This window comes from Schistocerca americana, chromosome 3, assembly GCF_021461395.2.
Source record: "Schistocerca americana isolate TAMUIC-IGC-003095 chromosome 3, iqSchAmer2.1, whole genome shotgun sequence".
Classification (NCBI taxonomy): domain Eukaryota; kingdom Metazoa; phylum Arthropoda; class Insecta; order Orthoptera; family Acrididae; genus Schistocerca; species Schistocerca americana.
In genome coordinates, this window is record NC_060121.1 from 368,436,999 (window position 1) to 368,454,921 (window position 17,923).

The window sequence follows — 17,923 nt, forward strand, 5'->3', positions numbered from 1 at the left end:
ATGTTGTCTGAGTGGAGGCAACGCTGTTCTCGAGTTGGTTGCTTGCACGTGCAATGAAAATTATAGTGCTAGTAATAGGTTTAATACTATTAGTAGAAACAGCCTCCATTATTCACAGTTTCACAATGCGCAAGCTAGATGTAAAAAAAAATTGTATTTTTACAAAATGAGACTTTTGCTACCTCTGAGCACAGTCCCCACCAGTATTAATACACTTGTCCCCATGGTGAACTACTGATTTTCTTTATATCTGATCCAGAGAAGTCTTTGTCTTGTTGTCTGAACCACTGTCGCACAATTTCTTTTACCTACTCGTTGTTGCTGAACTTTTTTCCACTTAATGCCTCCTGGAATGGACAACAAAAATTTAAAATCCGAGCGAGTTATATGTGGATTGTGGGGAGGCTGAGGTAGTATGTCGCAAACCTTTTTTTTTTTTTCGGTGGTTTCTTGGGTCAGAAGGGTGTTGTGAGGGCCAGTATTGTGTAGCAGTATAGCACCTTTTCTTTCAGATTCGCGATATTTTTCTCTCATTGCTGGCTTTACTTTGTTCATGATCATGTCTGTGTCTGTTTACTGGACGCTTATCTTCTAAATAATGACAAAAGACGACATACTGAGCATCCGAAAGATGACCAACGTGACTTTTCCCGCTGATCCTTACGTTTTGAATTTCTTTCCGACTTGTGAGCTGATGTTCCTCCATTTCATGCTTCGTCTTTGGAGCTCTGGTTCAAGTTTCATCACACGCTAAAATCTTGTTTAGAAAAGGGTCACCTTCTCTTTCGTAGCGTTCTTTCAAACCTGTACTCACTCTGAGTCTTGTTTCCTTGTGTTGTTGTGTTAACTATTTCGGGACCCTCCTTTCACCTGTTATACTGTACTTGAGCTTCTTTCTAGTAAAGTCGCGAACTGTAACAACACTTACTGCAATTGTTTTCGCTACATGTTCATCTGTAACACGTCAGTCTTTTCTAATAGTGTATTCAGTGAGGGTTTCAAGCGAAGAAATTGACACTTCAACTGTTCGGTCAGTAAGTTGCTCGTCAGTCACTATGATTGGACCGTTTTTGAATTGTTGCACTCACTTATAAACATTTCCACGGTTCATACAACTTTCATCATACTGTAATATCGTTCGAGAAAAGATTTTAGCCAATTTTTCACTTTCTGAAAGCAAAAAAACGGATCACTGGTCGTTGTACAACTAATGTGGAAACTTCAAGCGGACACTCAATTGTTAATTGCAATACTGAAATTATAAACAAAATAATTTTTATCCGTCCGTTGTTTTCAGCTCATCCAAGTTATCCCAACCTGAAGTCATGAAAGCACAAAACTCCTCCTGAAAACTGTTGCATTTCTACTGCATTTCTGTCTTTCTAATTTTTGAAAGTACCTCGTACATTTCTGAATAGTTAACATCTTTGGAGCGGGTGTAATTTACAAAAATTTAAAGTAAATTAAGTTTAACGAATCAGGTAAATGCAGCTGTAACAAGTACTATATTTCCAACTCATCAGACTTGTTTCATATCAGAGCAGGACTTCACTGATGAGACATGAAAGTGCAAATAACTGACAGACAAACGAACTGACTTCCTAAACAGCCCCAGCAATGATTCTAAAACTCTTATTATTCGATTCCCATTAATTTTCATAGAACTGTTCGCTTGCCATACTGGGAGGAGTGTTCTGTTAGTGGGGCAGTTTACAAGCTTCCTTCAGGCCTTCCACATATCCCTGTGTTTCAGTGAAGGAATGAATGCAGAAAATAATTTTTTTCTGCTATTGACAATTAACAGAAGAAAGAAGAACGTATCAGTTCCTGACACATGATCTCGCTTTAAAAGTGAGCGGAGCGATGTAGATGTAGAACCACCAAAATTGTTAAATGTTTTCACAGTAAAACACTATTCAGAAAATTGGTGTTTAATCTAAAGCGTCGTATGATCGTCAGAAATTTGTTTTGTCAATTGTTTCCAACTTTCTGGCTAAATTTTCCGTGTAACATTTTATTTACGGAACGTGTGTACAACCGACAACCTCTGGATAAGGCACCACTGTGACATAACAACGCTATCTGTGAAGCTGAGAAGCAGTGTAATATTACTGCCTTCAAGGATTAGAGATATTATTCCTGAATATTAAGAAATAATAATAGGCTGATGTGTAGTACCAACTAGATTATCAGAATTTGGCTGCCAAACGCACAGAAGGTACAGAATTTCCTGTCCAAACACATGACATGCTAATAGTTCGTCACATCGTGTACGAAGAGATTGATCTGCTGTCAGCCGGATTACATGTGTTATCCACTTTACTCACAATCACAGCTCGGGCTTTCTGAGGAGTACCAGAATTTCTTTGACTTTCCTTAAGCAGATCGTATTCGACATCTGAGTACTGGGAAACTTTAGAGTAAAGAACATCGTAACAACGAAACAAAAATTAAACAACCCCTGAACACGTTTTGACATCAGCTGTACATTTTATTAGTGACTCGTGAAAATTTGTGGCGGACCAGGATGTATGCACCATTGATGCAGAACTCTGTTACTACGCTTCTTTGATACTGTAGTTACAAGAGAATAAGATGGTTGCAGTGATAATACAATATGGTAATTCAATGAAATAATTGTAATTTTCTTACCTGAACAAACATTTCTAAAGAAAGAACCAAATCGCGGCAGACTTTTCCGTCGCGAGACACTGTCGCGATTACAAAACACAGTACATTCAATGAACCGTATCAGAGGTATGCTCTTTGGCCTTGTAATATTTTCCTATTTGTTCTAATGGACAGCATTTAACACCGTAGTTTAAACAAAATGTTAATGAAAATGGAAACCATTATACAGCTTATTCTCTACAGGATTACTTTATTGCGTTAACCATTTTTCGGCTTACAAGGCTATCATCAGACTTTAACTGACTGTTGCCGCCAAAGACGTTATAATGTTTGTAAACAACATTGGAAAAGATGTTACGTATCTAGATTGAAGCACAAACGCACAGTAAATGACATCTTTGGCAGTGTAGTGGTAAAGAAAATTAAAAGTTAAAAAGTTGAACAAAAAATAATTATAAGGGGAGCAAACAGGAAAAACATTAACACTTAAATGAAAAACCGTGCCTACATAACAGCTTACATTAATAAGCAAACCCAATTAAACAAAATTAGTACTTGACAGGGTACTTAAAGAGGCATTAAACATGGAAAGTGATTCAGAAACAAGTCAAGTAAGGGAGTTAACAACAGTAAAAACAAAATATATGGAGTGCATAAACAACGTCAATAAGGTAAACATGAATGAATAAAGGCAGCAATACAAGGGAAGACATAGTAAATGTCACCTTTGACATTGAGATGGTACAGCAATTTGAAAGGTAAAAATGTGAACAACAGATAAATTTAAAGCGAGCAAACAGAAAAACATTATCGCTATACGTGAAAACTATGCCGATATAACAGTTTACATTAAATAAACTAAGCAAATAAAATAAAATTAATACTTGACGAGACAATTTCAAGAGGTATTAAGCGTGGAAAATGATACAAAAAATAATTAAAAGAAACAATTAACAACTGTAACTGTAGAATTATGCAGTTCCTAGCGATCAAAATAAAACAAAAGAAAGTAAACACAGGAAAATGGAGGAATTTACTTTACGCTCCCTTTATATTTATTTATTGCTGAACTTTTTACCTTCTAAATTGCATTACCACTACACTGTAAAAGATATCATGTAATGTCTGTTGGTGCCTCAATCTAGATGTGTAAGACTTTTTCCAATGTTGTTTACAAACATTGCAACTTCCTTGACGCCCATATGCCGTTAAAGTCTGAAGATAGTCTTGTTAGCCGAAAACCGGTTGACGCAATAAATTAATCCTGTAAATTATACGAAATATAGTGCTTTTCATTTATTATAATGTTGTTCTACTAAGAACTGACGGAATAATCAGTTGACATGACAAAATTTTACTGCTCCCAACCGTTACCTAGGCTACCACTCAGTCAAACTTTTTTTTTCCGGTTCTCCAGACTAGCCCCTGCAAATAATTGCAGTCACTTTTGTCACTGTAAGCGGAGGAAGATTAAATGGGTCTTCAGTGTCCACTGCGATATCGTCTGGCGCCCGCAGCTAGTTCAGTACTTTAATAACTGTTCAGTAAACGGTCATTACTTCAGGAAGCCATATGTCAAATGACCTATTTTAAAATACTATAAGCATTCTCACTTAATTTTCTCCTGTTTTGTCCAATATAACGCGTTTGGCTTCAAAAATGTTCCCTCGAATGTTGCGTGATTCCTTCCCACAACAAAACTGAGCAAAACCATCCGCATGCAGTGTAGGAGGGCAACTCACACACGAAACACTAAACAAACGAGCACTTACCAGCTTACAGCCTCTGCTGTTCATAGAACTGTAAAAGTGGCAGCTCCTCATCTGGAGGACAGAGAGAGACTGTTTTAGTAAACAAGTGGAGAAGCGCGCCACTGACATGAACAAAAACTCATACACAGGTCACACAATTGAAAACACGCATTTACAGAAGTGGTAGCACAGTCTTAAACTAGCTTGCAGCCCATAACAGAATATTGCTTTAAAATTATTTCTACTCATGAGACCCCAGTAAAATTTTAATAACGTAATGACACATGGAAAACCACAAAATGAGTCCTGAATGATATCAGGATAATATTCCACCGAAGTAGACCAACTGTCGGCCATCTCGATGAGTGAATGGACGTGGATGGACAGTAAAATTCTTCATATAATGAGACACAGTGAAGTTGGAAAGCGTCTACACGCAGCATATGCATTCCCTGCAACTAGGAATATTTCTTTTTGGGGACACACTACTTTCGGCTGTCGGAAGCTAGTAAAGTGACTGAACATTCCACAAAACCGATACTTGAGTTAAACAAGACCGCAAACTCCAAACGCCAAGTCTTCTCGTGTCAGTGCCTTCACCCACACACAGCCGTGCGCTATTGTCCCAGAACGGTGGGCAGTTTTTCGTCTGTAGGAGTTCTGGCGGTGTAACGGCGATGATGCTTGTCTACCCTGATCATTACGTAAGTCACGTTTGAAAATGTTCAAATGTGTGTGAAATCTTATGGGACTTAACTGCTAAGGTCATCAGTCCCTAAGCTTACACACTACTTAACCTAAATTATCCTAAGGACAAACACACACACCCATGCCCGAGGCAGGACTCGAACCTCCGCCGGAACGAGCCTCACAGTCCATGACTGCAGCGCCCAAGACCGCTCGGCTAATCCCGCGCGGCAGTCACGTTTCCAATGCCGCTGACTTTTGAAAGATTTCTTGTAGACTTTGGAATATTTGATGAGATATGTAGCTAAACTCAGTATTTCTAGCCCGGTAGAGTGGTTCGGATGTAAAATCATAGCAGGAAGTGTGCTTCCTTAAAATTCCTTGTAGCTCTCTGTGGACACCAATGCATGACGCAGCAACAACTTTCGCGGCAATAAGTGAAATAAGTGTACAAGTCTTTCAGTCAGTGTCAATCCGAATAACTGCTTACATAAGGTACAGTTGTAGACCTATGCGTTACTGACTTCCTTAATTTGTGAAGCTCTTTCTCTTGAACAAATCACCTAATTTTTCCGAAACTGTAATGGTTTGTTCGTCCGTGCAAGTACGTGACATCTACCGATTTCTGTCACCTTCGGATAATTCCCTTGGTGGTGCGTATTTTGTTTTTTCTTAGAGAGAGTTTTCACAGCAGACAACTACTTTTTTGTAAACAGGACGACACTTGGTACCATGGGAATAAGGGGAGACAGTTTGGATAGTTATCTTGGCGAAGTGGAATCGACATATGACTTACGAGCCGAACTGCGACCGAAGTTCATTGTTTGATTGTAGGTTGCACAAACTTACGAATAGCCATCCTTGTGTTGTTCATACGCTATGTCAACGATGTCTAGCACCAGGCTCGGCATCCAGAGGATTCAACCTACAAATTGCAGTAATTCAGCCGATGGGTGATATCGACGATTACCATACGCAACTGGCTTTTTGGACTGCGGATCAATTGTAAACCATTCATTTTGTGAGCGAGTGCTGACTTAACATGTAAAGTGACAGTAAATGTTTTCACTCGGACATGAAACGGGATCATTTACGATCTATCAAAGTCCGTTAAAGGGATGTCTTCAGACGAGGATGTATCTGTAGAGAAATATTCATATTTCCATGTTCTTGCATATGAAACTGTGGCTTCTCACCTGTATACGCAGACACAAGCTAGGAACTGAAAGATTTCGATGCTAAAGGAGAGATAGGGCGCGGATGCGTATTTTGTCAATAGCAAGTGTGGAGAATAGGTGTGTGTGTGCGTGTGTGTGTGTGTGTGTGTGTGTGTGTGTGTGTGTGTGTGTGTGTGAAATCTTCTGGGACTTAACTGCTAACGCCATCAGTCCCTAAGCTTACACATTACTTAACGTAAATTATCCTAAAGACAAACACACACATCCATGCCCGAGGGAGGATTCGATCCTCCGCCGCGACCAGCCGCACAGTCCATGACTGCAGCGCCTGAGACCGCTCGGCTAATCCCGCGCGGCGAGAATAGGTCGGCAGTACGCTAGCTGCAGGAAGCAGCTATTACTCGGACAGAGTGACAGGCCCCAGAAGATAAAATAGTAGGACCTTGCATATAGATGATACATTGTAGGATCGGTGGTGTGGTATTGATGGAGGCCAAGGTATTATTGCAACGCACTCAAAGATAGTGTCACCATGGCTTGTTGGTGAAGCAAAACCCTGAAGACATTTCCTATAGTAGCGTATCGAGGTATTAAATCCCACACAATTAACACATGCCCTGGAACTAATATGTTGTTATCTGTCCAACGCTAACTGGAAATTCCATCAGTTGATAAGCCAGCGATTGACGTCACGCCGCGGTTGGAACAACAACTGTAGCAGCACGAGCTCACTTGCTATAGATGGCGTTTAGACGTACGGGTGACTAAGCTCCGCTTTTTGCTGCTTCCCCAGAACTATGACTCCCAGAAGCCGTCTGCACGCCGTCTGCAGATCCCCACGTCCACCGCCCGTTACTTTGTGTATTTGCTGGCGCTCGGCGCTGGGCAGTCGCAAGCATTCGTTGAAGCACCTGTTCTCTGTAAACTGTGAGTCATTGTGCTACTGAAACTCTACTGCAGACCGCAGGCACTGTTCGTACGAAAACAGTCCGACAAACATTTACACAACGCTTGATTCTTGCGAGTTTTGCACTCTCGGTAAACAAGCTAGACGACTAGCAGACAGCTCGCTTACACTTGGTTTTCTTCGTAACTTTTTGATAGGGCAAGAAATAGAAATATTTCGTAAAACGTAACTTATTTTATACGTGTACTTTTCTTCCTTATTATTGTCCTTACAAAATTAATCTTTAATTCAGAGCGAGACAGCAAACTCAAAAGACATGTAAATGTTACCCAAATACCCAACAATGACACATGTAAAATTTATGTAATAGGAAACAAATTTTTTATGCTGTATCTTGTTAATAAGTCCCTTGTTGGTTACTATAGCTTTGTCATTATTGTACAGCCGCCTACGAAATCTACTAAATACGTACAATGTAAAAGAAAGAAATGTGAATATCTTAATTTCATAAAAGTTTTGAAAACATTATCAGCGACCTTACATAATGTAATTAAATATATATAATTAAAAAACAGCCTTGATCGCAAATTTCTTTTATCGGAGTGACCGGTTTCAATCCTCATGGATCAGTGAGCAGTCAGATCAGCGTCGTGGGTCGGCGCAGCTTGCTCCATGGAAGTCCACCTGCTGTTCTGGAGATGATCCTTAAGGAATGAAACCGGTTATTCTGATAAAAGAAATTTTGCGATCAAGACTGTGTATTTTAATAATATATATTTACTCGTGATTTTAGTTTTATACACTTTTACTACAGAACAGCCGACCGAGGTGGCCGAGCGCTACAGTCTGGAACCGCGCGACCGCTACGGTCGCAGGTTCGAATCGTGCCTCGGGCATGGATGTGTGTGATGTCCTTAGGTTAGTTAGGTTTAAGTACTTCTAAGTTCCAGGGGACTGATGACCTCAGAAATTAAGTCCCATAGTGCTCAGAGCCATTTGAACTATTTGAACTACAGAACGGTCCAGTGCATATAGCAAATTTTCCTGTAATTTCGTCTGCCAAACTGTTTCTGGATAGGCACACTGTTGTTGTTCTTGCTGTTGTGCTCTTCAGTCCTGAGACTGGTTTGATGCAGCTCTCCATGCTACTCTATCCTGTGCAAGCTTCTTCATCTCCCAGTACCTACTGCAACCTATATCCTTCTGAATCTGCTTAGTGTATTCATCTCTTGGTCTCCCTCTACGATTTTTACCCTCCACGCTGCCCTCCAATACTAAATTGGTGATCCCTTGATGCCTCAGAACATGTCCTACCAACCGATCTCTTCATCTAGTCAGGTTGTACCACAAACTCCTCTTCTCCCCAATCCTGTTCAACACCTCCTCATTAGTTATGTGACCTACCCGTCTAATCTTCAGCATTCTTCTGCAGCACCACATTTCGAAAGCTTCTATTCTCTTCTTGTCCAAACTATTTATCGTCCATTTTTCACTTCCATACATGGCTACACTCCATACAAATTCTTTCATAAACGACTTCCTGACACTTAAATCTATACTCGATATTAACAAATTTCTCTTCTTCAGAAACGCTTTCCTTGCCGTTGCCAGTCTACATTTTATATCCTCTCCTCTTCGACCATCATAAGTAATTTTGCTCCCCAAGTAGCTAATCTCCGTTACTACTTTAAGTGACTCATTTCCTAATCTAGTTCCCTCAGCATCACCCGACTTAATTCGACTACATTCCATTATCCTTGTTTTGCTTTTGTTGATGTTCATATTCAGACTATTTTCCCCAATAATGATGTATTCAAACAGTATGTTACGAGTGTCTTTCAGTAAGTAATGCAATACTTTCTTCTTTTTTTGTCGAACGTCGTCACAAGCGATGAAACCTGGGTTCACCACTTCGGACCGGAAACAAAGCGGCCATCGATGGAGTGGCGCCAAACCACCTCTCCTACGAAGAAAACGTTCAAAGCCGCACCCTCAGCCGGTAAAGCCATGTCGACGGTCTTTGGGGACTCTGAAAGGGTTATGCTCTTTTATGTCTTCCCTCATGGTGCAACGATCAGCTCTAAAGTGCAGTGTGCTACCATCAGACAATTGAAGAAGCGACTTTACCGTATTCGTCGTCACAAAAATGGAAACAATTTTCTCCTTCTCCAGGACAACGCAAGGCGTCATACAAGTCTGTGCACACGAGAGGAGCTCACAAAACTTCATTGGCCTGTTCTCTCTCGTCCACCTTACAGCCCAGACGTCGTACCTTCCGACTTCCATCTGTTTGGCTCAATGGGCAATGCACTCCACTAGAATCAGTAAGCGGGTTATGTGGAGGATATTGATGCAGAAAACGTTGTCTCCGACGTCGACCGTTAGAGTGGTACCATTCGGGCATACAATCCCTCACAGTAACGTGACGTAAGGGTGTCACATCTAACGGCGATCATGTAGAAAAATAGGCTTCTGAAGCCAAAAGAGTTATGAATGATATGGTGCACTGGATTCTGAATAAAACCAACCTGCTTTCAGAAAAAAAGTGTTGCGCTACTTATTAAGCGCCCTTGGTAACAAATTTTCCTTTAATTTCGACTGCCAAACGGTTTCTGAATGGGCAGAATGCTTTCTTAGGTAATGAGGTATTCATACTGCACATAAGTATAAGTTCGAGAAATAAATGCTTGCTACATTCTGAATGGACATACGAGGGTTATTCAGAAAGTAGGAACGATCGATCGCGAAGTGGAAACCGCAGTGAAAATCCAATGAAGTTTTGCACAGGTGTGTTAGTCAGTTTCTCTAGTATTCCCGTCCATCGCATTACGTCGTTCTTTGTAGTTCGGAGCTCATAAAGATACCTAGAGCCATAGGGTCTCCCGCCAAGTACGAGGGCCGGGTGAGAAATTTCGCCTGAAGTTATGCAGCCAACATTACATGACTGTCGTGCGTTTTCTTCTTCAAGCCAATTCTCAGCCGCATTCTGCAGGGGCAATGAAGATGCTCCCGCACCGTTTTCAATTGGAAATGTTTGATCACCCGCAATACAGCCCGTAATTGTCTCCCTCTGAGTTCCATCTCTGCTCACATGAACCGCTGGCTATGAAGACAACATTTTGGCACAGTCAACGAGCTGTGGGCCAGCGTAGAGAACTGGTAGAAAGCGCTGGCTGCTGCCTTCTATAACGAGGGTATTGGAAAGTTGGTTCAACGCTACGACAAACGTCTAAGTCGGATCAGCCACTACAGAGATAAGTGACTGGAAGTTGTAGCTAACTGTTGCAAATAATACAGTTTTGATTTTCACTGTGATTTCCATTGCGCGACCTATCGTTCCTTACTTTGTGAATAGCCCTCGTATGACATAATTTATTTTGTTCCTCTCAGTTTGATATCAGTATTTTCAGAGACCGAAGATGTATGTAAGGAACGTTCTCCTTCTTGATGATCTAAGCAGTTGGTGAGGGATACTACAATCTCTGGATTCTATATGTACCTCGCTGTGCGCAATTACGGCAACTCCTCCATTTCAAATACCATAATATGTGCCAGTAAAATTGACGATGGCTTGTAAATGAGGGATGAGCCATTGTAATATGGCGTTTTTGATTAACGAAGTCTGTGTAGAACAGATTATTGCACGGTTTTCAGTCAGGATTCGGATTAAATAAACAGCTGCATGGGTTATAGTTGAATAGATCACACACTCACTATTTATTGGAACCAAACGGGGAACCGTTAATCAATTGTGTATCGCAAGGGCTTAGACACACAAACTGTGACCTCATGATTTCACTACGCTTTATATGGTCTTCTTGTCACGACACTATTAGCATACATGACATTTCAAATTGTAACGTTATTTTTTGTTTAATTGTAGCACAACAGACAGACATGCTCTATAGCAGTTCTCTTTAAACGTTACAGTTCGAATTCCGACATGCTACACTCAACGTAATGTCATCTATTGCAACTCTACGTGCTTCTCGCGCAACACGTCAACAAACAGTTTCACAAACGCCATTACTGCTCACTCGACTCCGTCTCCCCTCAGCTGTCTCCTTTCCCCTGTTCGTCTGATTTTAACATCGATAATAACGTCTTTGGGCATAGTACTTGAATTACGTAAGAAGTACAGTACTTACACGCACAAAATTTACGTATTTCAGATAATATAAGTAACACAAAGTACGGAGGAAGAAAATGAAAGGAAGGAAAGAAAATTCGTTCTCAGTTTCGCTAAATTATTTTGAATCAGGTGTTCCAAGAGCACACTTTTGCCATATAAATATTAATGTACGCAAATAATAGAGATATTCTGGAATAGAGATATTGCTCAATTAGTCACTCACATGGCGCGTAAACACATACAGTAGTACTATAGATCTGTCATTTTAGGAAAAGTAGATTATGGATAAATATCATTAGAGTCGAAACACAGATTCGGATACCGTAAGGTCGGGGAAGGAAGTGATTTACGTAATTTGTCCAAGCCGGTAATATGGGATGAGTCAGTCGGGATTTCAACCTTGCTCCTCACGTGTGCTAGTCCGCCCTGATAACCATGGCGTCATCCTCTCTAGGTTTTCGATACCCAGTTAATTCAACAGAAAAACACTTAACTCCTTTGATTAGTGATCCAGCAATAATATAAACCCTAAATTACGCAGATAGCAGCAAAATAGAAGTGGCTCGACAGTTTTTGTATTGGCTAATTGACGGATGTTATTGTGGACGTAATTCTAAACTATGTCTTATTCCTTGTTCAGCAACGTGTCTTTCAGTTCCTAGCTTGTGTCTGCGTATACAGGTGAGAAGCCACAGTTTCATATGCATATGCAGTTTTCATATGCAAGAACATGGGGCATCTCCAGACAATTTTTTGCTGATCACTGGGCTCAGTCAATCAATGAGAACAATTCTATTCCTATCAAAGAAATTCCAGGCCGAATACGTATCTGGAGAGGCCCCAGACAGCGGCGTGATGCAAAATCTGACTGTCGCCAACCATACGGCCCGACATTCACGGGTTATTGTCTTGGGTGCCATTTCTTTCCATAGCGTTACCCCCCGTTTGTCATCCGAAAAACCCTTACAACACAACTGTACTTCGACGATATTCTACGCCCCGTTTTGTTGCCCTTGATGGCAATCCATCTTGGGTTTACGTTTCAGCAAGGTAACTGCCGACCACAACCGGCGAGAGTTTCCACTGGTCTTCATGCTTGCAAAACTATACCTTGGCTAGCAAGGTCACCAGAGCTCTCCCTAATTGAGAACGTTTGCAGCATTTTGGGCAAGGCCCTCTTATCATCTCGGGGTTTTGACAACCTAACACGTCAGTTGGACACAGTTTGGCACGATTCTCCCCAGTAGGTCATTCTACAACTCTTATCAATCAATGCCAAGCCGAATAACTGTTTGTATACAAGCCAGAAGTGGACCATCGCGTAACTGAGTTGCTAAATTTGTGATCCTCTTTGTCTTGAATAATCATGTATTTTTTCTGAAATTGCAATTATTTATTTGTCTGTACATATACGTCTCATCTACCCATTTCTGTCCTATTCAGATCATTGCTTCGTGGTGCGTTTTTTTGTTTCAGAGTGTAAATGGATAATTCTGCACGGCACACACAAGTCTGTGTACGCTGACTGCAGAAGAACAAACAAAAACACAAACGCAGTTTTATTTGGAAGATCTCAACATCCAATTCTTAGTGCGTTACACAGCCTCTTACGTGATCTTGCGGTTAGCGCTGCTGATTGAGACACGGAAGTTCCGGTTCGGGAATCAGAAGATCTGGAATGGGGCCGATCCAGCGCTGTGGCGCCATGTGAGAAGCTGCATGCATAAGTTAGAGACCTCATAAACTCACAAGCAGGCTACGTAGCGCCAGACACAAAGCAGTGGACCGAGCCGCGAGGAACAGAAAATTTATCACGTTGTCGAACAGGATGGAAGGGTAAAAAGACTTCGATATAGATGGAAGTTTCTACAAAAATAAGGATGAATATATAAATTTTTTTGTGGAAGAGGAGAGAGGCGGGGAAGGGGGGGGGGGGGCTGGGGAAGGCAGCCGAACCATCACAAATAAAAACTAGCGAAGTTAAGTACTTGTGGCTATATGATCAAATAGAATACTCTGCGACGAAGTAGATAGCACTCTGCGATGAAAAGTTTCCGGACACCTATCAGTGGATATTAATATACGTGCATCAACCTCTCGTCTTCATGACGGTTTGAACTCTGACTGAGACACTTTCAAACAGGTGTCTGAATGTATGAGGTGAACTGACATCCCATTCTTCCTCAAGAGGCAAACCGACAGAAGGAAGCGACGTTTGACGCTGGGGTCTGGTGTGACTTCGACGTTCTACATCAAGCCGAAGTTATACCATTGGATCAATGTCGGGACTCTGGGCAGGCCAGTCCTGTGTTACAGTCAAGAAAACATTATCTCACAGACGATATGTTATGTCAGGGAGCATTGTCATCCTGCTAGTAACAGTCATTGTCTCCGAAGTGTTCCATTACTGTACACAGTATGCAATTTTGTAAAATGTGTGTCTATCCTTCTACTTCTACCTTTTTCTTTTGCGCTGTGAGGGTATAACACCCTAATCATGTGAAGCACTGTCATGCTGCAACAAAACCTCCTCCCTATTTCACTGTTGGCACTACACATGATGACAGGTCACGTTCCCCAGGCATTCACCAAATCCAAACCCTTCCCCAGGATTTCCACCTGGTATAGCGTCGTCCGTCACTCCATATCACCATCGACTGTCCAATAGCATCGCTCTTTTCAGACCTCAAATCTCGCTTGCCACTGACTACAGAAATGTGACGTTTATTGGGAGCTATCCCATTCTTTTTAACTCCGTAATCACAATCGCGAGTGATTCCTTCCGCTGATTCCATGCTGTTTTTGTTTTTTTTGTTTTTTTTTTTTTTGTTCCAACGGTCCTTGTAGTACAGTACAAGAGGTCTGTCTGGTCTTGGTTTAGTTGTGGTTGTTCCTTCGCTTTCCCACTTAATAATCACACCACCAGCAATCGGTTTGGGCAGCTATAAAAGGGTTGAAATGTCCTTCATGGATTGGTTACTGGCGTGATATCCAGCGACTAGTCCATGTCCGAAAACACTGAGGTCTCCTGGCCGAGCCATTCTGCTGTTATGCTTCTCTAGTGACAAAACAATACTCCGCACTTCCTTCAGCCCTGGCGCGTCGGCTTCTCGTGACATCTGGGAGTCAAATCCATAATACATAGTGGTATTCTGGTACATATGATCAAAGAGCTCACTTACTGTTAAGACTTGATAGTGGTCGTAAAAGAACTATCAAAATAGTAGTAATTATTGAGAACATTTCTTGTGGAGGTCAGCGGTCTGGCAAAAAAGTACTTTAAAAATGAATGCAAACAGTCTCGACCACAATAACATTTATTTTTTCGTAACAGATTTCGGTCAATCTTTGACCATCTTCAGTTCCTCGTACTGAAATATCAAAATGGAATGGATTTAGATGGATGTCTGATAATGGTAGTAACATATAAAATACATTATATATAACAAATATTCAAAGAAGAAATTATAATAAGCCCGCCCGGCTAGCAGCCCGGTCTACACACCGAGCGGGAAGGTGTGTCGGTCCCCGGCACGAATCCGCCCGGCGGATTAGTGTCGAGATCCGATGTGCCGGCCAGCCATCTACCTCGGCGAATGCGGGCTGGTTTCCTTTATTCCGCCTCAGTTACACTGTGTCTGCGACCGCTGCGCAAACACTGTTTCCACGTACTCCTACACCATAATTATTCTACCACGCGAACATTTGGGGCTACACTCGTCTGGAATGATACGTTCCCAGGGGGTTCCACTGGGGGCCGAACCACACAATAACCCTGGATTCGCTGTGGGGCTGCGGTGGGGTGGTTGAGCTGCTGTGGCCTGTTCTGGAGTTGTGAACCATTGAGGGCTACCGCGGGACGAAGCCTCTCCGTCGTCTGTAGGTCCCCGGTTTAATAAATACATATATACATACCCAAAATGCTAGGCGGTTGCGGTAAATGGAGCGGGTGTTACAACTCCATGAAAGTCAACTGCTAAAGAGTGCAATGCAGCTGTTACTTAAATACGCTACGTTCTGCCCACAGCATACAGGGTGTAAAACAGTTATCACAATAAGATACATGCAGAATGGTTACACGGAAGCTAATAGGAAATGAAGAAATGGGTGTATTACATTATATTGAGCAACTTCTGTGAACAGCATTTCGTCAATATGTGACAAAAATATATAGATAAATGAGATAACGAGTCATAATCGGCTGTGAGATCACCGATAGCAATCTGGAGGGATTTATCGCAAACTCTTAGATTGTTTTCCAGCAATGATGGTGGTTAAGCGACGCCAACGGTTCCCATGGAGACGGTGTTGTACATCGGCAAGCGCCATCCAGCAGAAGACCATTTTAGAGCTGCAACAGCGTCTGGATGTTAAATATGTACTGGCATGCAGACCGACGTGTATAAACGCTCGCCTGGTATTGCATATTGCTTCTAGGGTGTAGTGCCAGTGAAAATACTGCTTGAATGACGCCGTTATGTAGCATCGATGCGGCGTGGAGGTGTCGATGTGTTCGTTTCAACAGTAGACCAATTCAAAGTTCGACAGCAGCTAGCTGTTACAAAATACTGACGTGCAAGTAAGATGACTATAGTAATATGTGTCAATCCCACAGATGACACCGAACAAGTAACAACAAGATTGCAAGTGGAGTATGGTACGTAATACCTAAAGCATGGGAAAATAGTCTACATAAAAAAATCTCACTGGCCCATCGAGGTAGTAAAAAACATAAAAGGAGCACGAGAAACTGAATTTTAAAAGAACTGTGATCATAGTTGTTTATAGTCACAAATGTTACACGAAATTCCATAACATAGGCGTAGATAATGTCAGATCTACAGAAATACAGGTTACATCACTAAGCTGTAATACGTCATGGATCCATCTAAGTAGTCATAAATGTAAAACAAACGCATAAGCAGTGAAACGTTACAAGATACTGTAGATATAGTTGTTTCCAGTCACAAAAAGTCCATAAAATGGCAATAAGCATGAAGTTACATCTATTATTTGGAGAAATAAAAGAGGAGTAAAATCGACCAAAAGAAAAAGAGCATTCTTTAGTTAGCCAAGAGAAAAATCATCACATTACGTCGAGAGAGGTACTGCACAGTCATTATCATAAAACAAACTTGGTCTATTAAGATTGTCATGAATAAAAAGTAAAAACAAAAACAGTCTAAAGTTTTAAATAAAGTGAACGAAGTGTCATACAATCATTAAAACAATCCATAAAAATTAAAATGAAGAATAAATGAAGAAAGAAGAGCAGGAACATTCTGTAGTGAGTATTCAAAAGAACCATAGAAATATTGTCCTCTGAAGTCTGATTACTCGCAGAGTATGGACGAGGGTTTATTTTTGTAGTGAGCATAAATTTCTATCTTCAAATGGTTCAAATGGCTCTGAGCACTATGGGACTTAACTTCTGAGGTCATCAGTCCCCTAGAACTTAGAACTACTTAAACCTAACTAACTTAAGGACATCACACACATCCATGCCCGAGGCAGGATTCGAACCTGCGACCGTAGCGGTCGCGCGGGGACCTCGCACGGAGGCTTATCAGCATTCGTTCTTGAAGCACGATATACGCTATTGGAGCGGGAGAGGTGAAAAGTGACAGAGGTAGACAAAGTAACTGCTCCCTCACATCGTAAAATGGCTTTCGGAGTGTTGATGTAGTAGATGTATCCTCATCTCTTCAACGCGTATGCAGTCGTAGGTGAACACATTTACGGAAACTGGTCTCCTTTCTTCGCAGTTTTCCTGAAATATCAAAAAGTACAATTGCCGAAAAGTGTGTGATTCCAATTCTTCTCTCCTCCTAGCAACATAGACAAGTTCGTCAGACACCCGCATGTTGCCAGTAGACTATTTCACCTCGTGCTACTGGAACTGCCACTCCCCGCCAGTTTAGTTGAGCGGGGCAGGTGTTTAGACGGCTAACGAGGCATACGAGCGGTAATCGTAGGTCATGTTATGTATAGACACGAGTCGCCACGCTGCCAGGGGTCAACGCGCCACTAAACACGTTCCCAGCCAGCGCAGACAGCTCACTTTGCAGCACACAAAGGCCACTGACAGTCGGTGTTCTAAACAAAGTGCATCCAAACTATCTGAAAAAAGTTTGCCGGCCGGTGTGGCCGTGCGGTTCTAAGCGCGTCAGTTTGGAACCGCGTGACCGCTACGGTCGCAGGTTCGAATCCTCCCTCGGGCATGGATGTGTTGATGTCCTTAAGTTAGTTAGGTTGAAGTAGTTCTAAGTTCTAGGGGACTGATGACCTCAGAAGTTAAGTCCCATAGTGCTCAGAGCCATTTGAACCATTGAAAAAAGTTTTGCACCATCTGCACAACTTAGAACGTGTGTGGTCTTAGACTAGTTGAATTGCATTTTCACAAAATTTGGATAGTTCATTCTGATGAAAGAATTTCACAAATTGGGCAAGTCAGTATCACTTTGGTCGACCTCTGCCCTTCCACAAGTAGTTATTCGGCTTGGTATTGATTGATAGAGTTGTTAGATGACCTCCTGAAGGATATGGCGCCAAATCTGCCCAGTTTGTGAGTTAGATCGTCAAAAGCCCGTACTGGTTCGAGGGCCTGCCCACGTTTCTTCAAACGGTCTCAGTTGGG

General features: G+C 41.7%; 1 protein-coding gene across 1 annotated transcript in view; it reads right to left on the bottom strand.

The window, feature by feature from the left end:
- The window catches only part of LOC124606089, a 235,059-nt gene that overhangs the window by 197,544 nt on the left and 19,592 nt on the right, over positions 1–17,923 (bottom strand). The window contains exon 3 of the mRNA XM_047138054.1: positions 4,404–4,454. Coding sequence (XP_046994010.1) covers positions 4,404–4,454 — 51 coding nt within the window. The remainder of the gene's footprint in view (positions 1–4,403; positions 4,455–17,923) is intronic.